Below are 24,577 nucleotides of genomic sequence, written 5' to 3'. Positions count from 1 at the left end.
AGAAAATTAACAACTCTTGCTATTCCCTTTCAGGATGTGAACTGATCGATTTAACACCTAAACTTACTGGAGATTATGACAGTATAATTTTGTCCTTACACCTTTATTATCATTTAGACTCAGATATACCGACCATAAATCACATCCCCATGCATAACACTGTGGATGGCAATCATGCAATGGATTGCTTCCTGAGCGCCTGCGATGGACTCGAGCTCATCAACGTTAAAGCAAAAGGCAGAATCCCTGCTTCAGAGATCTCATCCCTGCATCAAAGACTTAAGAGACAATTAGTGATACAGTGTTAACTAAAGAATACTTAAAAAGAGAAAAATAAAAACAGTGGGTTCTCAGGAAGCATACAACTTGTTTGAATCCTCGTGTTTCCTTGCACATACAGCATGACTTTAGTTAAGTCTCTTAACCTAGTTGAGACTTAAGTTGATTATTTGCCTCTCTTTATTATTAAATATTTTGAGCATACAAAATAGTGCAGACAATAATTTAACAAACACTCTTTACTCATCACCCAGCTTTGTCAAACAACATTTTGCCATCTTTGCTTCAGATTCATTTTTCACACCTTCCCTAATCCTATACTTCTCTTCTATTCTTTCTCAGAGGTAACCCCTATCCTGATCTTGGTGCTTATCATTTTATATATTACAATATATGTGTATCCATAAATAACAATTAGAATTATTCTGAATGTATTTAAACCTTATATAAATAATATACTATTTGTAGCCATCTGCAACTTGCTCTTATCACTCAATATTACGGTTTTGAGATTTATCCATGTTGATACTTTTAGTTCTAGTTCATTAGTTTTCTCTGCTGTATAATAGTCCATTGCGTGAATATACTTCAATTTAATGAACTCATCCTGTCAATAAGGCTTTTGCAGTTTTTCACTATTTAAAACAATATTGTAACGAATATGGTTTTTGTTCTTATGTATAAGGGTTTTTCTAAATATATAACTAGGAATAGAACTTCTACTTTCTGGATATAGCCAAATTGTTCTTCAAAACAGCTGTATCAGTTTACACTACCAGCAGAGTTCCTTACTCTACATGCTTGCGAAATCTGTTTTCATCAGATTAAAAAAAATTTTTCTTGCCAATTTGAATGAACGTATGTGATATTGTACCTTACTCTGGTTTTGATTTCCTTGATTACTAGTAAGGCTGAGCATCATATATGAGCAATACACCCATACACAAACACATAAATGCCTTCTGGTCTCCTTGAATTGTTCTTTTCTTATTGATTAGTAGGAGTTATTTTTATATTATAGGTACTAAACCTTTGTTGGCTATATGCATTGCAGACATTTTCTCAGTCTACGTCTTTTCACTTTTTATGGTGTCTTTTTAGAAAAGACCATTATTTTAATGTAATCATATTTATTAATTCTTTTCTTTAGAGTTTATGTTTTTTCCATTAAGAAATTCTTTTAAGAATACTAAAGATGACTTCCTATATTTGCTTTTAAAAGTTTAACGTTCTAATTTTTACCCTTTGGTCTTTAATCCACTACAATTCAGTTTTGTGCATGGTATGATGTAGAGACCTAATTTTACTTTATTTTTCCCGTATGGATAATCAATTATCCCACAACAATTTACTATATAGTTTCTCTTCTGCCAAACATCAAGTTTACATACATACATAATGTTCTAGTCATTAGAGCTGTTCACAAATATTCTAATTTTTCTCTTTTTAGGCATTTAGTATCATGGCCACGTGACTTCAATGTGAGCAAAAGTGACATTTCCCATTTTCTACCTTAGTAATCAGGGAAGCGTGTACTGAGATGTCCGCCTGGATCCCTGAGTAACTCTGATGCACGGACCATTGCTGCCAATTCACACTGAACATGTAGCATTGGCAAGAAATAAACTTTTGATGCATTAGGCCACTAAGGTTGTTTTGGTGGGGTTTCATTGTTATAATACAACCTAGCCCATGCCAACTGATACCCAGGGGTAGGTCCCTGGGCTCTCTATTCTGTCCCAGTGATCTAATTGCCTATCCCTTGATCATACCTCACATCTTAATCACCACTGCTTTATAAATCATGACATCTAAGAATGAGTCCCTCATCTTGTTCTTCATCAAAATTATCTTTGTTGTTTTGGGCCCTTACTCTTCTTAGAAGAATTTTGGAAGTAGTCAAGTTCCATTACAAATCCTGTTTAAACTGGAGATTGCAGGATGAGGACTATAGCTGGTCTAAAGATCTTATGAAAAACCCCTGGGTGAAGAAAGGAAAGTCTCTTTAATAAATGGTGCTGGGAATACGGTCAGCCACATGCCAAAGAATGAAAGTAGATCATTATCTTACTCCATACCCAAAAATTAACTCAAAATGGATTAAAGACTTGAATGTAAGACCTGAAACCATAAAACTCCCAGAAGAAAATATAGGCAGTACACTTTTGGACATTGGTCTTAGCAATATCTTTTTGAATATCACGCCTCCTCAGGCAAGGGAACAAAGGAAAAAATAAACAAATGGGACTACATCAAACTAAAAAGCTTCTGCATGGCAAAGGAAACTAGGAACAAAACGAAAAGACAACCTAACAATTGGAAGAATATATCTACAAATCATATATCTGATAAGGGGCTAATATACAAAATATATGAAGAACTCATACAACTCAACAACAAAAAAAACAAACAACCTGATTAAAAAATGGGCAAAGGATCTGAACAGACATTTTTCCAAAGAAGCTATACAGATGGCCAACAGGCACATGAACAGATGTTCAACGTCACTAATTATCAGGGAAATACAAATCAAAACCACAATGAGATACCACCTCATGCCCATCTGAATGGCTATTATTAAAAAGACAAGAAATAACAAGTGTCAAAGAGGATACGGATAAAAGGGAACCCTCATACACTGCTGGTAGGAATGCAAACTGGTGCAGCCACTACAGAAAACAATATGGAGATTCCCCAATAAATTAAAAATGGAACTACCACATGATCCAGCTATTCCACTTCTGGGTATTTATCCAAAGAACACAAAAACACTAATTTGAAAAGACATATGCACCCCTATGTTCACTGCAGCATTATTCACAATAGCCAAGACTTGGAAACAGCCTAAGTGTCCATCAATGGATTAATGAATAAAGATGTGGTATACACACACACACACACACACACACACACACACACACAATGGAATACTACTCAGCTATAAAAAAAAAGGTGAAATCTTGCCATCTGTGACAACATGGATAGACCTTTAGGGTATTATGCTAAGCGAAGTCAGTCAGAAGGAGAAAGCCAAATACCATAATTTCACTCATGTGGAAGATAAAAAAACAACAGCAAACAAACACATAGATACAGAGAATAGATTGGTGGTTACCAGAGGGGAAGGGTGGGGGGAAGGCGAAAGGGGTAAAAGGACATATCTGTACAGTGATGAATGGCAACTAGGCTTTTGGCATTGAACATGATTAGCCTATACAGAAGTCGAAATATAATGATGTACACCTGAAATTTATATAATGTTATAAACTAATGTTACCTCAATAAAAAAGTAAATGAAAATAAAAAAACCTGGGAGCTGGGCTTTATTACTTCTTTCCTGTTGAGTTCAGGAATGCACAGGTTACCCTGAGGAGGCCAAGAAAACAAAGGAGGCCTGTGCTCAGGCCTGAGTGTACTCTCCTGCACTGCACCCTATGATGATCTTGAATCTATTCCAGACCTGAGTAAGGATAGCAAGAGTCTGGATAAAGAATTATAATAGCAAGGAATACTGTTGCCTGGATCTGCAGTATGGTATTTGTCTGAGTTTCAGATAGCAAGTAGTGCTAGGTGGGATAGTGAGGGATCATGGTTTCTCCAAATAGCCCTACCTCAAAAAAAAATTTTATCTTAGTCTGTTTGGTTCCTAAGTTTTGGACACTGTACATAATCCTAAAAACTTGTCCTAGGAGTATAGTCTCTACCCGGGCTATCCCATGTGCAAGTCTGCTCCAACATTATGTATATAACACTAGGCATGGAGGGGGACAGGTGCACTTTCATAAAGTGTGATGTGACTCTCACTCATTCAAACACTGTGATCCCTAACTATGGACCCCTTTGGTGAAGAATATGAGGCTGAGAAACTTCTCCAACTGCCCCGCAGAATATTATCAAATTCTCTACAGTGTACCCAACTCCTTCTTTCTAATTCCTTCACCAAGTAAACTGTTTAATTTCATAAGCAGTGCTCGTATCTGGCCTTTCCATTAATCCAAGTCTACAACTGGCATTTGTTAATACAATGGGCCTGTAAGGTTAACTGACATCATTGTAATCTTCAGTCTTCCATAAACATGGTATATCCCCCCAATTAATTTAGGTCTTCTCTTATGTCTTTTAATGTTTCACAAATATATAATTTATAAAGTTCTTTTGGCAGATTCCTAGGCATCTTATAGTTTTGGTTGCTATTATAAAAGGTATCTTTTTACAGGAATGCAATTCCTGTAAATACATAGGAATGCAATTGATACTTTCACATTGTCAGATATCTAGTAATCTTGCCAAACTCATTCTTATTAGTTCTAATAGTTGTCTGTAGGTTCTCTTGCATTATTTTTCTAGACCAGGGGGGTCAGTAAACATTTTCTGTAAAGGGCCAGACAATAAATATTGTTAGCTTTGCAGGCCATATGGTCTCTGATGCAACTACACAAAGCTGCCCTTGTAGTTCAGAAGCAGCCAGACAATATGTAAAAAACAAAACTTTATGTATAAAAATAGGCAACAGCCAGATTTGGCTCACAGGCCATAGCTTGCTGATCTCTGGTATACCTAATCGTATTACCTGTGAATAATAGCATCTTTTTTCTTTTCAATTCATACAGTTTTCATTTTTCTTGTATTACTGGGCCAGCCAGGACTTCCAGTTGGATGCTGAATAGGAGTGGTGACAGTAGGCACCCTTGCTTTAAGGGATACTTCTTACTGATTCTTAAGGGGAATGCTTCTAAGGTTCTGCCTGTAGAATGTGTTTGCTATAGGGTTTTCATAGATATACTTTATCAGGTTCAGAAAGTTTATTTTTCTTCTCAGTTTGCTAAAAGTCTTTAATCATTAGGTATTGAATTCTACCAAATGCTTTCTCCTCAGTTACTGGGTAAAATTTCCTCTTTGATCTATTACTGTGGTAAATTATTATTATTTTTGTGAGGAAGATTAGCTCTGAGCTAACATCTGATGCCAATCCTCCTCTTTTCTGCTGAGGAAGATTGGTGCTGGGCTTACATCTGTGCCCATCTTCCTCTACTTTATATGGGACGCTGCCACAGCATGGCTTGACAAGGGGTGTGTCGGTGTGCTCCTGGGATCCCAACCTGCGAACCCCGGGCCGCTGAAGCAGAGCTCATACACTTAACCACTATCCCACTGGGCCGGCCCCTACTGTGGTAAATTATATTCATAAATTTCTAGTACTAAATCATTTCTCACTCCTGAGATAAACCAAACTTGCTCAGGATGTATTATCATTTTCATAAATTGCTGGATTACTTTTGGTAATATTTTATTTTGGATTTTTACACCTAGGTTCATAAGTGAAATTGGCCTATAATTTTTCTTTTACATTTTCCTTGTCTGATTTTGATATCAAGGTTATACTAGCCTCACAAATAAGTTTCAGATGATAACAGTGATTGCCTCCGGGGAGGGGAACTGGGTGATCTGGGGACAGAGATGGGGGAAGACTAACTTTTCATTGTACATCCTTTGTACCTTTTGAATTTTGTACAAATAAATAAAATTCAGAATTAAGAAAAGAGAACTCAGAGTCTTCATTTATAAAATAGGTATGATAATCTTTCAGTCTCAAAAAGTTACATGAAAGGGCCGGCCCCGTGGCTTGGTGGTTAAGTGCGCGCGCTGCGATGCTGGTTGCCCGGGTTCGGATCCCGGGTGCGCATCGAGGCACCACTTCTCCGTCCATCCTGAGGCTGAGTCCCACATACAGCAACTAGAAGGATGTGCAGCTATGACATACAACTATCTACTGGGGCTTTGGGGGGAAAAAATAAAATAAATAAAATCTTTAAAAAAAAAAAAAAAAAAAAAAAAAGTTACATGAAATAATATATACAAAAACCCTTTATAAAATTCAAACAACTAAAAAACAAAGTTCACCTAATCATTTCTGTATAATCAAGTAAGTACTAAATGATGTGATATAGGGCCGGCCCCGTGGCTTAGTGGTTAAGTGCGCGCACTCCGCTGCTGGCGGCCCGGGTTCGGATCCCGGGTGCGCACCGACACACCGCTTCTCCGGCCATGCTGAGGCCGCATCCCACATACAGCAACTAGAAGGATGTGCAACTATGACATACAACTATCTACTGGGGCTTTGGGGGGGGGGGGGGATAAATAAATAAATAAATAAAATTAAATGATGTGATATAAAAGATACACAAACTCCACAGAAATCATAGTAGTCAGAGAAGGCACCATCAAAGACCCTCGCTGGGGCTGGCCTGGTGGCACAGTGGTTAACTTCAGGCACTCCACTTCAACAGCCCAGGGTTTGCAGGTTCAGATCCCAGGCGCAGACCTACACACCACTCATCAAGTCATGCTGTGGAGGCATCCCACATACAAAATAGAGGAAGACTGGCACAGATGTTAGCTGAGGGACAATCTTCCTCAAGCAAAAAGAGGAAGATCGGCAAGATGTTAGCTCTGGGCCAATCTTCCTCACACAAAACAAACAAACAAACAAAAAAAGACCCTTGCTTGTGCCACTTCCCTCTTCTCCTTTTTCTATGCAAATCTAAGCCGTCCTTCAAGGCCAGGCTCAACCACCTCCTCTGCTGTGATGCTCTCCCTGCCATCCCCACTCCTTCTCTTCACTTATCCTGTCCCAAATTGTGTGTTCTGAAGGCTTCTAGCACGCACTTGCCATACAACTTCTCGTGTTGTTACCTTTCTGATAAATAACTCTTAATTACTCTTACAAGTTATAAGTAACTTGTTGTTTACTTTTCAGATGTTTATATAATTATGTTATCTCCTCAACTGGATTATAACCACTTCAGGGTGGAAATCATATATTGCTTATATCACGTTTCTTTCTAGCCCACATAGTATCTAGGGCGCTATTATACATTAGTTGATTTTTTTTTTTTTAAAGATTTTATTCATTTATTTTTCCCCCAACGCGCCAGTAGATAGTTGTCTGTCATAGCTGCACATCCTTCTAGTTGCTGTATGTGGGACCTGGCCTCAGCATGGCCGGAGAAGTGGTGCGTCGGTGCGATCCCAGGATCCGAACCCTGGCCGCCAGCAGTGGAGTGCGCGCACTTAACCGCTAAGCCACGGGGCTGGCCCACATTAGTTGATACTTGATAATTATTGATAGAATAAATGAATGAATAACAATATGAACAACAAGTGTGATAAACATTAAGCTAGCTGTTGTAGGATTGCTTAAGGAAAAAAAGGAGCACATTTCAGGTAAAAGAAATAATGGCATAAAATTACAGAGATTAGAATTAATAGTGTATATGCATGTAGAGGCATGTCTGTGTGTCTGAGCATATGTGTCTGTGACAAGGTGTTGGTTATAAATTTGGGAAAGAGAATTTTGTATTGGGAAACGGTGAAAGAAGACACCTTAAACGACAATCTAAGAAATAAATTTGCTCTAACAGGTAATAGTGAGCCACTGTATTTTCTCTACTTCCTAGTTATGAGTTTTAACTTTAAGCTAACTAGTGGAGGTAATCAGCAAAATTAAGAAAAGGAACTATGACATGAAGTATTTAATGAAGAGATGATTTGCTTCATTGCTTCCAACATCCGGGATTTGCTTTAAAATATTCCAGAAAAAAGTGCAGGAAATAGATAAAGCAAGAATGGTGAAATGCTGATAACTGTTGAAGCTGGGTGATGGTGGGTACACAGGAATTCATTAGATTATATGTTTCACTTTTGTGTTTAACAATTTCCACTAAAAAAAGGGAGTGAGGGAAGTAATCCTGGCAGAAGGGTAAGAGTTTAGGTCAGGGTGTAAACTGCTACAATTTGTAAAACAATTTATGTACCAGGGTGTGTACTCCCCAAAAAATGTAAAGAAGAAAACAGCAGTGAGTGACTTCTGAAGGCAAGTAAGACAGAAATAGGCAGTGTTGGTGGTTAATATAAACAGTGTTAATATAAGAAACAAAAAATAAACTGTCAGAAATCTCTGAATGGAACCAAATGTGTTGGCGCCTGAAGTCAAAGCTACAGTGTTAGGATGTATATCTGTCAGCTATGCTGACAGATCTAGAAGGATGAGAATTGTTTTTAAAACTTAGAACTGGTTAAGGTGACCTCCTTAAAATCTAGTTTTGAATGAGGAGTTAAAATAGATGCTAATTTCCACAGGGTCAAAGAAAGGAACTATTAATGACATTGCCCATATGTTTACAACGGTCATGACTATAGTTCATAAAGGACCTAAAATACTCTGTGGCAACTCACAAAAGACAACAGTGCTTCCCAATTTGAGATCTTTTTTTTGTGTGTGTGTGAGGAAGACTGGCTCTGAGCTAACATCCATTGCCAATCCTCCTCTTTTTGCTGAGGAAGACTGGCCCTGAGCTAACATCCATTGCCAATCCTCCTCTTTTTGCTGAGGAAGACTGGCCCTGAGCTAACATCTATTGCCAATCCTCCTCTTTTTTTTTTTTCCCCTTTTTCTCCCCAAAGCCCCAGTAGACAGTTGTATGTCGCAGTTGCACATCCTTCTAGTTGCTGTATGTAGGACGTCACCTCAGCATGGCCAGACAAGCGGTGTGTTGGTGATGTGCGCCCGAGATCCGAACCCAGGCTGCCAGTAGCGGAGCATGCACACTTAACCGCTAAGCCACGGGGCCGGCCCCAGATCTGTTATATTTTTATTTTAAAAACGTAAGAAAATCCATTCTGAAGTTTTTGCTTTTAGTTCAAAGTTCAAGTTTATGATATGCTATAATTATCATTATAGAGTTAAACATATCTAATTAATTAAGGCTCAAACCACTAGATTAAGGGGAGTGACGTCAGCATCACGGCGAACTGAGCTGTTCCCTTTGTCTCTCCCCTCTAAGTTACAACTAAATGGACATTCATTAACCAACAGAGGATTCCCTACACAGAAGAGGACACCTGAGAGATACATGCAGCCATACACCTGAAGGTGGGTGGACCAGATTCCAGGAAGCAGCAGGACTAGGTGAGTGCACCCCTCCGCCTCCCCGGCAGCAGTGAGCCAGATCACGGAGCCTCAGACAGCAGCCGGGGCAACTATAAGAGGAGGTGGGGACACCCTGGCCTGCACACATGAGCGCTTTCAAAGTAGCAGTCTGGCCTGTGGAAGCCCCCACTGTGCAGCGGTGGCCCCGCCCATGGGAACGCTCCCCATGGAGTGGCGGCAGCACAGCACCCAGGAAGGTGCACCGCCCACCAAGAGCAGCGGTTCAGTCAAACCACCCGCAAGCGCAGTGCCAGCCTGAGCATGTCCACCCTGCCCACTGAGCCCAGAGGCCCCACCCGCACAAGAGCAACCCGCTGAGCACCTGTGGCCAGCCTGTGCAAAGGCAGAGCATCCCTACCCGCACAACTTCCCACAGATGGGGCGAGATCAGAAAACACAGCTCCCGATCCCCCCGAGCGCTGGGAGGTAGAATCTGCGACCTGATATTACCACAAATATGCCAGCAAAAGATCCATTCATCAAACGCCATGAAGAACTACAGTAACAACTCAGAGCAGAAAGAAGATGACAAGTCTCCAGAAACCAATTATGAAGTCACAGAAATTTATAGTCTAAATGACAGAAAATTTAAAATATTTGTCATAAAGAAACTCAACAAGTTACAAGAAAACTCACAAAGACAATTCAATAAGCTCAAAAATAAAATTAATGAGCAGAAGGAATACTTCACCAAAGAGATTTAAGCCCTTAAAAAAACCCATTCAGATATTCTGGATATGAAGAACATAATTAATGAGATAAAAAATAATTTACAAACCATAAAAAATAGAGCACACATTACGAAGGACAGAATTAGTGAATTAGAGGATAGAAATCTAGAAATGCTTCAGGTGGAGCAGGAGAAAGAAGTAAGATTTTTAAAAAAATGAAGAAATTCAAGAAATATCTGACTCAATTAGGAAAAGCTGCGTAAGGATTATAGGTATTCCAGAGGGTGAAGTGGGGGAGAAAGGAGCAGAGAGCTTGTTCAAAGAAATAATAGCTGAGAACTTCCCAAACCTTGGGAAGGAACTGGACTTATAGTATATGAAGCCAATAGAACTCCTAATTACATCAATGCAAAAAGACCTTCACCAAGGCACATAACAGTAAAACTGGCAAAAGTTAATGACAAAAACAATATTAAGGGAACAAGGCAGAAGAAAATAACCTAGAAAGGAACCCCTATCAGGCTTTCAGTGGATTTCTCAGCAGAAACCTTACTAGGAGAGAACGGAATAATATATTCAAAATACTGAAAGAGGGCCGGCCCCGTGGCTTAGCAGTTAAGTGCATGCGCTCCGCTGCTGGCGGCCTGGGTTCAGATCCCGGGCGCACACCGATGCACCGCTTCTCCGGCCATGCTGAGGCCGCATCCCACATACAGCAACCAGAAGGATGTGCAGCTATGACATACAACTATCTACTGGGGCTTTGGGGTGGGGGGGATACTGAAAGACAAAAACTTTCAGCCAAGAATACTCTATCCAGTGAAACTATCCTTCAGATACAATGGAGAAATAAAAGCTTTCCCAGATAAACAAAAGCTGAGGGAGTTCATCACCACTAGACATCCTCATAAGAAATGATGAAGGAAGCCTCCTACCTGAAACAAAAAGGCAAAAGCTTACAAAGCGTTGAGCAATGAGATAAACAGACAGACAAAATCAGAAAATTGCAGCTATCAGAACAGGTTAGTAAACACTTAAGTATAACATAAAAGATAAAGGGAAGAAAAGCATCAAAAATAACTATAAACACTTCAATTTAGTCACAAACTCACAACACAGAATAATTTGTGACAATAATGACTCAGAAGGGGAAGCAGAAAGGGATGGAACCTGCTTAGGTTAATGGAGATAAGAGGCTATCAGAAAAGGGACTATCTCATCTATGAGATCTTTTATACAAACCTCATGGTAACCACTAAAAAAAAATCAAAGCAGAGACACAAACCACAAATAAAGAGAAAACTGAGAAAACCATCACAAAAAACCACCAAACTGAAATGGCAGTCAGAAATATAAGGGAAGAGAAACAATGGATATATAGAACGCCTGGAAAACAAGAGATAAAATGGCAGTGTTAAGCCTTCATATATGGATAATCACTCTAAATGCAAATGGATTGAATTCTCCAATCAAAAGACACAGAGTGGCTGGATGGATTAAAAAACAAGACCCAACAATACGCTGCCTCCAGGAAACACTTCTCAGCTCTAAAGACAAAAATAGGCTCAGAGTGAAGGAACAGCAGATGATACTCCAAGGAAATGGCAAGCAAAAGAAAGCAGGCGTTGCCCTACTTATATCAGACAAAGCAGACTCCAAGAATAAAAAGACAAAGAGAGACAAAGAGGAGCAGTATATAATGATAAAAGGCACATTCTACCAAGAAGACATAACACTTATGAATATATATGCACCTAACACAGGAGCACCAAAGTATATAAAGCAACACCTAAAGGGAGAAATTGATAGCAACGCAGTAATAGTAGGGGACCTCAACACCTCACTCACATCAATGGATAGATCATCCAGACAGAAAATCAACAAGGAAACAGTGGCCTTAAATGAAACACTAGGCCAGATGGACTTAATAGATATATATAGAACATTCCATCCAAAAACAGAGAACACACATTCTTCTCAAGTGCACATGGAACATTCTCAAAGACAGACCATATGTTGGGAAACAAGGCAAGCCTCAATAAATTTAAGAAGACTGATATCAGGGCTGGCCCCGTGGCTTAGAGGTTAAGTGCGTGCGCTCCGGTGCTGGCGGCCTGGGTTCGGATCCCGGGCGCGCACCGACGCACCGCTTCTCCGGCCATGCTGAGGCCGTGTCCCACATACAGCAACTAGAAGGATGTGCAGCTATGACATAGAACTATCTACTGGGCTTTGGGGGAAAAAATAAATAAATAAAATAAAATAAAATAAAAAAAAAAAAGAAGATTGATATCATATCAACCATCTTTTCTGACCACCATGCTATGAAACCAAGAAAAAACACGGGAAAGTCACAAATATGTGGAGACTAAACAACATGCTACTGAACAACCATTGGATCAATGAAGAAATCCAAGGAGAAATCAAAAAATACCTGGAGACAAATGAAAATGAAAATACATCATACCAATACTTATGGGATGCAGTAAAAGTAGTACTAAGATAGAAATTTTAAGCAATACAGGCCCACCTCAACAAACAAGAAAAATCTCAAATAAGCAATCTTAAACTACACTGAACAGAACTAGAAAAAGAACAAAGCCCAAAGTCAGCAGGAGGGAAATAATAAAAATTAGAGCAGAAATAAATGAAATAGAGACTAAAAAAAGAAGCAGAAAGGATCAATGAAACTAAGAGCTGGTTCTTTGAGAAGATAAACAAAATTGACAAATCCTTAGCCAGACTCATTAAGAAAAAAAGAGAGAAGACTCAAACAAATAAAATTAGAAATGAAAGAGGAGAAATTAGAACAGATACCACAGAAATACAAAGGATTATAAGAGAATACAATGAAAAACTATATGCCAACAAATTGGACAACCTAGAAGAAATGGATAAATTCTTAGACTCATACAATCTCCCAAAACTGAAGAAGAAACAGAGAATCTGAATAGACCAATCAAAAGTAAAGAAATTGAAACAGTAATCAAAAACCTCCCAAAAGACCAAACATTCAAAGATTTAATACCTATCCTTCTCAAACTATTCCAAAAAATTGAAGAAGATGGAATGCTTCCTAACTCATTCTATGAGGCCAACATTACTCTGATACCAAAACCAGACAAGGACAACACAAAGAAGGAAACTTACAGGCCAATATCGCTGATGAACATAGAGGCAAAAATCCTCAACAAAATATTGGCAAACCAAATACAACAACACATTAAAAAGACCAGACACCATGATCAAGTGGGATTTATACCAGGAACACAGGGATGGTTCAACATCTGCAAATCAATCAATGTGATACACCACATTAATAAAATGAGGAATAAAAATTACATGATCATCTTAATAGATGCAGAGAAAGAGTCTGACAAGATCCAGCATCCATTTATGATAAAAATTCCAATGAAATGGATATAGAAGGAAAGTGCCTCAACATAACAAAGGCCATATATGACAAACCCAAAGTCAACATCATACTTAATGGTGAAAAACTGAAAGCCATCCCTCTGAGAACAGGAACAAGATGAGGGTGCCCAGCCTCACCACTCCTCTTCAACACAGTACTGGAGATTTTGGTCAGAGCAATTAGGTAAGAAAAAGAAATAAAAGGTATCCAAATTGGAAAGGAAGAAGTGAAACTCTCGCTATTTGTGGGTGACATGATTCTATATATAGAAAACCCTAAAGAATCCACCATGAAACTATTAGAAATAATCAACAACTACAGCAAAATTGCAGGGTACAAAATCAACTTATAAAAATCAGTTGCATTTCTATACACTAATAATGAACTAGCAGAAAGAGAAGTCGAGAACACGATCCCATTTACAATCGCTTATTACAATCACTTATTACAAAAAGAATAAAATATCTAGGAATAAATTTAACCAAGGAGGTGAAAGATCTATACACTGAAAAGTATAAGACATTATTGAAAGAAATTGAAGAAGACATAAAGAAATGGAAAGTTATTCCATGCTCATGGATTGGAAGAATAAACATAGTTAAAATGTCCATATTACGGAGAGCAATCTACAGATTCAGTGGAATTCCAATCAGAATCCCAATGACATTCTTCATAGAAATAGAGCAAAGAATCCTAAAATTCATATGGAACAACAAAAGCCCCGAATAGCCAAAAGAATCCTGAGAAAAAAGAACAAAGCTGGAGGCATCACAATCCCTGACTTCAAAATATACTACAAAGCTATAGTAATCAAAACAGCATGATACTGGCACAAAAACAGACACACAGATCAATAGAACAGAATTGAAAGCCCAGAAATAAAACAACACATCCATAGATGTGTGGACAGCTAATCTTTGACAAAGGAGCCAAGAACAAATGGAGAAAGGAAAGTCTCTTCAATAAATGGTGCTGGGAAAATTGGACAGCCACATGCAAAATGAAAGTAGACCATTATCTTACACCATACACAAAAATTAACTCAAAATGGATTGAAGACGTGAATGTAAGACCTGAAACCATAAAAATCCTAGAAGAAAATATAGGCAGTACACTCTTTGACATCCGTCTTAGCTGCATCTTTTTGAATACCATGTCTACTCAGGCAAGGGAAACAAAAGAAAAAATAAACAAATGGGATGACATCAGACTAAAAAGCTTCTGCACAGCAAAGGAAACCATGAACAAAACGAAAAGACAACCCACCAACTGGGAGAAAATATTTGCAAATCATATATCCAACAAGCAGTTAATCTCCAAAATATATACAACTCGACAACAAAAAAACAAACAACCCAAGCAAAAAATGGGCAGAGGATATGAACGGACGTTTTTTCAAAGAAAATATACAGATGAAAAGACAACGCATGAAAAGATGTTCAACATCACTAATCATTAGGGAAATGCAAATCAAAACTACAATGAGACATCACCTCACACCTGTCGGAACCGCTATAACTACCAAGACAAAAAAATAACAAACGTTGGAGAGGATGTGGAGAAAAGGGAACCCTCATAGACTGCTGGTGGGAATGCAAATGGTGCAGCCACTATGGAAAACAGTATGGAGATTTCCCAAAAAATTAAAAAATTAAAATAGAAATACCATACGGTCCAGCTATCCCACTGCTGGGTATTTATCTAAAAAACATGAAATTGACAATTCAAAGAGATTTATGTACACCTATGTCACTGCAGCATTATTCACAATAGCCAAGATGTGGAAGCAACCCATGTGTCCAACATTTGACGAATGGATAAAGATGTGGTATATATATACAATGGAATACTACTCAACCATAAAAAAAAAAAAAGACAAAATTGGGGGCTGGCCTGGTGGCGTAGTGGTTAAGTTCACGCACTCTGCTTTGGCGGTCAGGGGTTCGTGGGTTTGGATCCCAGGCATGGACCTATGCATCGCTTATCAACCATGCTGTGGCAGGCATCCCACACATAAAGTAGAGGAAGATGGGCACAGATGTTAGCCCATGGCTAATCTTCCTCACCAAGAAAAAAAAAGACAAAAAATCATCCCACTTGCAACAACAAGGATAGACCTTGAGAGTATTACGTTAAGTGAAATAAACCAAAAGAGAAAGACAAACACGGTATGATTTCACGCATATGTACACCTGAAATTATACAATGTTATAAACCAATATGACCTCAATAAAATAACTGAAGGAAAAAAAAAACCACTAGGGGCTGGCCTGGTGGTGTATTGGTTAGGTTTGCACACTCCGCTTCGGTGACCCAGGGTTTGCAGGTTCAGATCCCGGGTGCAGACCTACACACCACTTATCAAGCCATCCTGTGGCAGCATCCCATATACAAGATAGAGAAAGAGTGGCGCAGATGTTAGCTGAGGCACAGTCTTCCTCAAGCAAAAAGAGGAAGATTGGCAAGAGATGTTAGCTCAGGGCCAATCTTCCTCACCAAAAAACAAATAAACAAAAAACACTAGATTAAATGAAAAGAATCTATAATGCTCCACGGTTTATACAGACATCAAAGAAAAGAAAACCACTTACCATACGTTATCAGTAGAAGAACAAAAGGAATGTTTTTAAATAGGTTCCTTATTGACTTCTTATAGGAGTACTTTTCAGGGGAACTGTCTTGGATCGCTGCTTGAGCCTGACTTGGTGGATACCGAGGTTTTTCTTTGAATGCTGGAAACATACATAAAAAGGCAATTAAATATATGTATCTTCCTCAGTGAGACTAAATTCAGTTTAAGTTTAAAGAGGTAGTGAATGTCTTTTACAGTGAGGCTTTTCATTTTCACTAATTTCTAAGTGAAGAACATTTGGCATTATCATCTCAGCCCTCTGAAAGTGACTAAAATGCAGAGATTTGGCCAATTCACATAACTGAACTGCAAAACCATATTATGTCACAACCTTGCCTGCTGATTATTCCATTTTTAGTTAAGCAAGATCAATTTTTATTATACTAGGCATTCAACAATTCTATTTTTAAATTTAGTTCAATTTGTAATTAGATATGAGCAAGCCAATATATTATCGAACTTTTAGAAGACTGTCTTGAGTTAATAATTATTTTCTTCTGATATTTGATATAAAGTTTATCATCTGATCCAATTATACCTCTAGAACTGAAAAGGTCCAGGTGGATTCATGGGAGCAGAACTAGGTCTTCTTGTTGACTCACTCTAGCTGCATATGGACAATCTAGGGGTAAAGCTGAGAGACACAAAAGGTAATACACGGTTTTTGATACTGTAAGTTCTAGCGCTGCTGGTATCTATGGAGTTAGAGATAGATTTCACAGCGTTCTCAGCCAGACATTTAGAGATTGCTCTTTTGATGGGCAGGGAAGGATCTACCAAATTCCTGTAACAGATGGCTAGGAAGAGATTTCTGTAGTTTAGGCTAGTCAGAATTCAAAACTACTTGAGAAAGAGCTGAACTGTGAAAATTTGGTACATCAAAAATTAAAATCTAGTTTTAGCATTGACTCAAAAATTTAATTTAAGATAGATGGAAAATACTGTACTTCATTGAATCTAAGATGCTCTGATGCCGGCACTCAATGATCTTGCCAGGTATCAATACAAGGTTTCCATATAATCATGTCTCAACTGCCACCAATGTTACGTGCCATTGATTTTTTTTTTTATTGTAGTAAGAACACTTAACATGAAATCTACCCTAATAAATTTTTAAGTGCACAATACAGTAATTGTTAACTATTAAGCATAATGTTGCATAGCAGATCTCTAAAACTTATTCATCTTAGATTCTACTGATTATTAAAGGCATCTCCATTTCAGAGATTTCATGAAAAAAATGTACACTTTAAAATCTATGAAATAGGGTAAATTCAAAAACCAAAAAAAGGTAAATGGATTCAGAAAAAAGTAATATTTTCTAAAAGATTAGAATTTCTTCTTTCTCTTTCTCTATAGTGGCTATTTCTTTCTTCCAACAAGGAACGAACGCATGCTTTGCAGTTTGAAAGTGGGCTAGATCTGATGGACCTGGCTGTCAATCGTAATCATGTAGAAGTTTAAAAATAATACAGATTTTGAGATTCTACCCAAAGCTCAATGAATCAGAACCTCCAGAATGGAACCTGAGAATTGTATTAAACACAAAATTCCAAATGCTATCAACACCCGGCCAGGTTTGAAAATCACTGGGAAAGAAACGATCCTTAAAACTTCCATATAATAATGTAATTTTCTAATTCTCCTGTTTGTTGCTAAAAATAACAAAATTAAAGTTCTTTGCTCACCAAAACATTGATTAACTATGATATAACTAAAACTTATCAAACTAAAACAGACTTCTATTTTTATAGGTCTCATAACTAATTCAAGAGGAGATATAACTCATAAATATTTACTTTTTAAATACTGGAGGACTGGTAGACATAAAATGCTTAAGTTCTTGGAATTCCTCCTCATCCTTTAATCCTATCTGCTCCTTGCACTGTTGAGGATGTCTGCTGTCCTTTCCTGAAAGTCTCTGTGTGTCCTAGTTAAGATAAAAGATACCTCTTTTTATTAATATTGGTAATACAAAACTCACGCAGTTGTAAAACAAAGTTTCAGAATGTAAAACTATGCTTACAAGGTACTCATGGGTATTTAGTGAGGCTTAGGTCTCTTACTTAGGTTTTTATTTACTGTGGTGAAATAAGTCTAAATGGCTTGGATCTAAACTAAAATGCAAAATGGAAACAATCTTACTAGTCTTTAACTCCACTAGATTTATTTTCTGAATACTAGTGTTATCTTTTAGTTTCAGGTAGTCAACTGCCCTTTGGGCAAAATCAGGGCTATATCTACCAGCTACACAATATAATAAAAGTCAGGCTTAAGTCTATATGAAGAAAAAGAGGAACAAAAAAACCACTGGTCTATGGCCCTCTTTACGCTGCAATGCTCCTTTCAAAGGATGAAATATGGCTTTTTCTTTCTCCTTTGAAACTGAAAAACAATAGCCTTCTGCCCTCTTCTCTTCTCTCCACTAAAAACCTGTGCCAATAAAATAACTATTAAAGCGGTTATCCTCTGCCCCTGGCAACAGGCATATAAAGTAGCCAAAGGATTTTTGGGCACCACAGTCAAATTTTTTCTCCTATGATGAAAAAGTAGCAAATTATTGCTATTTAGGACCACTTCTACTTTTTGAAATTAGACTATAACATTATCTTTTGATTTCATTATTTGTCCCTGTGATTCATGCAAACATTACACATATTAACTTATTATAAAACAAATATAAGTTTAAATCCTGGCTCTGCCTCATTTCACTGTATGACTCTGAAGAAGTCAATTCCTATCTCTCAACTGTAACTTTCTCATCTATAAAATGGAAATAACAACAACAACCTGTTATGAGGATTACATGATGTAACGTAAAAGAATTTTGTAATTATTGAATGCTACACAAAAAACATTGTCTTTTTTGAGGAATAGTCATTTTTAAAAATCAGAGACTATCTCAAGGGCTTGAAATTCTTATAAATTAAGTAAAACGTATTTTTGTTAAAAGTTTACAATAGCAGCCTATACATAGATATCCTGAATATAAAAGTCAAGATAAAATTATGCATATGTTACACACTCATATGTATAAGTACCTTAATATTAAATATTTTGATTGCCATTACTTTTGATTTCTGTCATCCACTCACTTTACTGAATCAGAATGGTAAGGTACTCTGCTGCATAAGAACAGCTTTCAAATATAACATTACCACTTATACAAGAGGCATTTGAATTGGAACAAAAAATAAGGCTAAGTAAAAATTAAAATGGTATATTTTTATATAAAATATTTTATATATAGAGTTAGACTGCCAAGCCTCAAATCTCATCTTCATTATTTACTAACTGTGACCATGGGTAAATTAAATTTACTTAAATTCTGGCACCAGTTTCCTCATCTATAAAATGGGAATGATAACAATAGCACTGTGCTCCTACGGCTGTGCGGATTAAATGAGATACAGCATGTAGTGTGTCTTTAAACATGTTTGGTACATATCAATCAATCAAATGTTAGGGGCTATAATAGTGTTCTCTGAATAAGAATAGGGTATTAGTGTAAAATCCAGTGGAAGGCTTGGGTTAATTCCTAGAAACGCTAGATGGATTACACTCACATGTAAGCTCCGTGGTGGAGGGGAATGGGGTCACATGGCATGGACCCTCAAGATAGTATTTTAGGATGACTGCTGAGTACCAATTTAGTATACGTCATGTTGCTGAAAAGCATCAGCAAAACTAAATTATTTTATACGATTTGGTTGGGCTTCCAAAGTATTTATCAGTAGAATTTAGAGGAAAGTAGCACTGTCTCCCAGTAATTAAGGACCTTTAAGTAAGTTAAGCTTTTTAAAATAATTCACATTTTCCTCAATAGTAAATATTTGGATATGAGGAAAACAGGTAAATTTTTTACTTAAATGTCACAATTTTCAATGAAAGATTTTCATATCACAACTGTACCTTATCTTGCTTTTATATTATGCTTAGTATCATAAGATGAAGATTATAGGCCACCAAGTAAACCTTTACAATGAGCCCTTTTTTCTATTGCACTTCTATTCCATTTTTTCCATTCTCTTTTTTCCCCATTTCCTTTTCCACTGTCTACCCATAAGCCAAGAGTACATAAATAAGTAATTATATACATAAATAGCTCTTTCTTTTAATTTCTCAAATAACACAGGGTGATAAGCCAACAGTCACATCTATTATCATTTTTTTGTGTGTGTGAGGAAGATCAGCCCTGAGCTAACCTCCATGCCAATCCTCCTCTTTTTTTTGCTGAGGAAGAGTGGCCCTGGGCTAACATCCGTGCCCATCTTCCTCTACTTTATATGGGACGCCGCCACAGCATGGCCTGACAAGCAGTGCATTGGTGCGCGCCCAGGATCCAAACCCGGGCTGCCAGCAGCAGAGCACACGCACTTAACCGCTACACCACGGGACCGGCCCCTTATTATCATTTTTTGTCCCCTCTTTTGACAAATAATTTTATATTTTTAGCATCTCATACATATTTTCTTTCTTTTTTTTTTTTCTTTAGTGAGGAAGATTGGCTCTGAGCCAACATCTGTGCCCATCTTCCTCTATTTTATACGTGGGACGCCTGCCACAGCATGGCTTCATAAGTGCTGCATAGGTCCGTGTCTGGAATCCAAACCCGCGAACCCCAGGCCGCCAAAGCGGAGCGTGCACAACTTAACCGTTATGCCGCTGGGCCAGCTCCTCAAATATATTTTCTAAACACATATATGTCATATACATAATTTCATATCTTCATATATCTTATATACAATCTGTTACTCTCTCACTTCTTCCAAAGAGATAAGCTATTAAAAACAATAAAAAAGGTAAACTAGAATTTATGTGAAGATACATAAGCAATCAAACGAAAGAGGATTTTATACTTTAAAAATCCCTATTGCTAATGAAAAGGTCCGTTTATGAAAAATCTATATAAATTCTATTTCATATTTCATCTAGCAAATCAAATGTGGCTACCAGAAAAGCAAACTTAAGAGTTTGTTTTTTAAAAAAATATAAATTACTCTTAAAACTTTATTAAACTGCTAAAACAGTACAAGGTTAATCTGTCCTTTTTCAGTAGCCTCTACACAGCAAATATGCCACTCCCAGACTAATTAAAGACATAAAACCAACCATAAGTCGATTGGATATATCAAAATACTTTATACACTACCAAGAGAACACTTTGCTCATTATCTTAAAGAAAATTAAATATGTGGGCTGAGCTTCCTGTACCTGGATCTTGCAGTTCATTTACAAAGGCAGTCTCTACTGAAACACTCCATAGTCTTCAGCATACATGTCTTTGAAAACTGAGGATTTCATATCTGGAGATTATAAAACTTGCATTTTTCATTACTATGATAGCCATGGTAAAAATTAATATATAAATTTTAAAACTCCAGCTATAATGCAGTTTAATTATAAATTTTAATGATTAAAACATGGCCTTTCCACTTCATAGCTGCTTTCCTCTTCAAATGAATTTCAGATATTCTGAGTGCCTAACAGGCAACACTATAGCTATGTCAGCAGCTGTATTACTTAAATAAACCTTACCTATCCTTTTCCCTGAAATCAAAATTGGTTCCCATTAAAAATAAACTTTAAAAAGCAGACCTTCCCAAACCTTCTTCCAAACTGATGATGGCTGCTTGCAGCTGATTCTGACTGACTGCTTCAAGAGACAGGCCCAGACGAGAGGACTCAGTGACGAATGCTGGCAGCCGTGCTTTGCTTGAGTGGCCTAACAAGTAGACAGTGGCCAGTTTGAAATTCTGCTGAACAGCTTGCTGCTGCCCAGGGTCATTCGCCGGTCAACACTTTCAGATCCAGTTAATTGTTAAATTAGGGATCTTTGGAAGGATTTATCATTAAAAGGAAGGTTGTAGCCTATCTGCATCATTTCAAAGCATGACAAGAACTTGTTCCTGGCTAGGTTAGCAGAAGATGCAGAACATGGAGAGGAATATGCAAAGAGGAGGCAGGTAATATGTTTGAAACCAATAGTTACAGAAGAAAAGTTAGTAGGGAGATAAACGAGATGAATTAGTCTTCACACTCTTTACAACATTAAAACAGATGTAATGGACCACAACATATCCCTGGGGTTGTAGCATTCATTACCTGAACAAGGAAGTGCACGGCAAGAATGAAACTAGCAAATGGCATCTGAGATATTAGCAACAAAAATTTTCAGGGTTGGTTATTTTTATTTTCATGTTTGTCATGCATTTACTATTTAAGCTTTAGGGAAAATAATTCACTTACCAATTACTGTTAAAATAAATAAAAGTGTGGCAACAGCTGATGTTCCATAAAACATGGTACTGATATTACAAGCCAGGAGATCTGTGTTATTCTGTGTGTTGGGCACTAAGACTGGTGGTAGCAAAAAGCCAACTGCAGTTCCAAGCTGTAAAATAAAGAGTCCTGTTAACAGCTATTATTATAAGAGGAACAAAGTACATACGGGCAATTAATACAACATAAGAGGATAGCTAGTCTATGTAAGGTGCTTTTGTAAACTCTAAAGCACCACGTTCTAATGTCTTTATTACTATCGTACTGTTAAAGGGAACTTGATGACAAATGTCTTCCCTATTCAACAAACATTTACTGAGCTTCTACTATCTGAATGATGCTGCAAAAAGTTGTGTAAGATACAGTACTTACCCTTTAGATGCTCACAAGCAAAAAGAAGTATAAGAATATACAAAATAAGGCTGAGAAAAGACAACCTATAGAATGGGAGAAAATATTTGCAAATCATATATCTGATAAGAGTTTAGTATCCAGAATATATATAGAAGTCTTACAATTCAACGACAAAAAGACAAAACATCCCAATTCAAAAATGGGCAAAGGACTCAGACATTTCTCCAAAGTTATAAAAATGTCCAAAAAGCACATGAAAAAATGCTCAACATTATTAATCATTAATGAAATGCAAATCATAACCACAATGAGCGGCCGGCCCCATGGCTTAGCAGTTGAGTGTGCGCGCCCTGCTGCTGGTGGCCCAGGGTTCGGATCCCAGGCGCGCACCGATGCACTGCTTCTCCGGCCATGCTGAGGCCGCGTCTCACATACAGCAACTGGAAGGATGTGCAACTATGACGTGCAGCTGTCTACTGGGTCTTTGGGGGGCGGGGGGAAGGAGGATTGGCAATAGATGTTGGCTCAGAGCTGGTCTTCCTCGGCAAAAACAGGAGGATTGGCACTGATGTTCACTCAGGGCCGATCTTCCTCACCAAAAAAAAAAAAAAAAACCCACAATGAGATACTACTTCATACCCACTAGGATGGCTATAATAAAAATTTTAAAAATTAAAAAATGGAAAATAAGTATTGGCAAGGATATACAGAAATTGGAACCCTTATACACTGCTAATAGGATTGTAAAATAGTGCAGCCCCTGTGGATAACTGTTCAGCCGTTCCTAAAAAAGTTAAACAAAGAATTACCATATGACCTAGCAACTCCACTCCTAGGTATATAGCCAGAAAACTGAAACAGGTATTCAAACAAATATTGCATATTGTACATGAATATTCATAGCAGCCCTATTCACAACAGCCAAAAGGTAGAAACAACCTGTGGTCTAGTCATACAATGAAATAGTATTCAGTCATGAAAAAAATGAAGTACTGATACATGCTACAAAATGGGTGAAATTTGAATACATGCTAAATGAAAGAAGCCAGACACAAAAGGTCACATATTATATGACTGCATTTATATGAAATATCTAGAATAGGTAAATCCATAGAGAGAAAAAGCAGATTAGTGATTGCCAGAGGCTAAAGGGAGGGAGGAATGAGGAGTGACTGCTGAGGGGCTGGCCCGTGGCGCAGCGGAAGCACTGTTTGTCAGGCCATGCTGTGGCAGCATCCCATATAAAGCGGAGGAAGATGGGCACAGATGTTAGCTCAGGACCAGTCTTCCTCAGCAAAAAGAGGAGGATTGACAACAGATATTAGCTCAGGGCTAATCTTCCTCACCAAAAAATGAAAAAAAAGAAAAGAAATTGGAGTTAGCCAAGTGAAGCAGTATTCCCAGACAAGGGGACGTCATGTACAAAGGCCAGGAAGGAGAGCAGACCTTGTGAGAAGCTGTTAGTGCCCAGTTCCCCTCAGAGCAGAGAAAGAGCATGTGTGCGGAATGGGGGTGTGGAGAGAGGTGAAGCTGAGGGGTTGGCAGGAGGCAGATCTGGAGGGTCTCGTGTTGTCACGTTAGAGAGCTTGAATTTTATCCTAAGGGCAATGGAAGCCACTGCAGGGGGCAACGGAGTGCCCTGGACAGATCTGCACATTAGAAACACCACAGTGGATGAACGTGGAGCAGAGTGGGAAGAGAGCGAGAGCCACAGATAGGAAGAGCAGTCAGCAAGCTCTGGGCGAGAGCTGCAGTTGGCCAAAGCTAAGACAGCAGCAGTAGAGACAAAGAGAAATGAGGGAGGACGCCAGGTAAATTGTGAGTGGTGGGTTCGTACGGGAGATTCAACTGGAAATATCCAGCTGGCCAGTATCTATATGAGTCTGAAGCTCATTCATTTATTTAACAAATTTTTATGGAGAATCTACAATGTGCCAGGCACTGTAATGAATGCT

At 38.0% G+C, this 24,577-nt stretch overlaps 1 protein-coding gene across 1 annotated transcript in view; it reads right to left on the bottom strand.

The window, feature by feature from the left end:
* FLVCR1 (FLVCR choline and heme transporter 1) overlaps positions 1 to 24,577 on the bottom strand; it is a 39,488-nt gene that overhangs the window by 11,462 nt on the left and 3,449 nt on the right. Inside the window, exons 2-3 of the mRNA XM_058539830.1 lie at positions 22,236 to 22,380; positions 15,946 to 16,086 (exon numbers count right to left, since the gene is read on the bottom strand). Of these exons, the coding sequence (XP_058395813.1) occupies positions 15,946 to 16,086; positions 22,236 to 22,380 (286 nt within the window). The remainder of the gene's footprint in view (positions 1 to 15,945; positions 16,087 to 22,235; positions 22,381 to 24,577) is intronic.

This window comes from Diceros bicornis, chromosome 4, assembly GCF_020826845.1.
Source record: "Diceros bicornis minor isolate mBicDic1 chromosome 4, mDicBic1.mat.cur, whole genome shotgun sequence".
In the NCBI taxonomy this organism is placed as follows: domain Eukaryota; kingdom Metazoa; phylum Chordata; class Mammalia; order Perissodactyla; family Rhinocerotidae; genus Diceros; species Diceros bicornis.
Note: the sequence above shows the minus strand (reverse complement) of the source record. Positions and strands in the feature narration are given on the sequence as shown.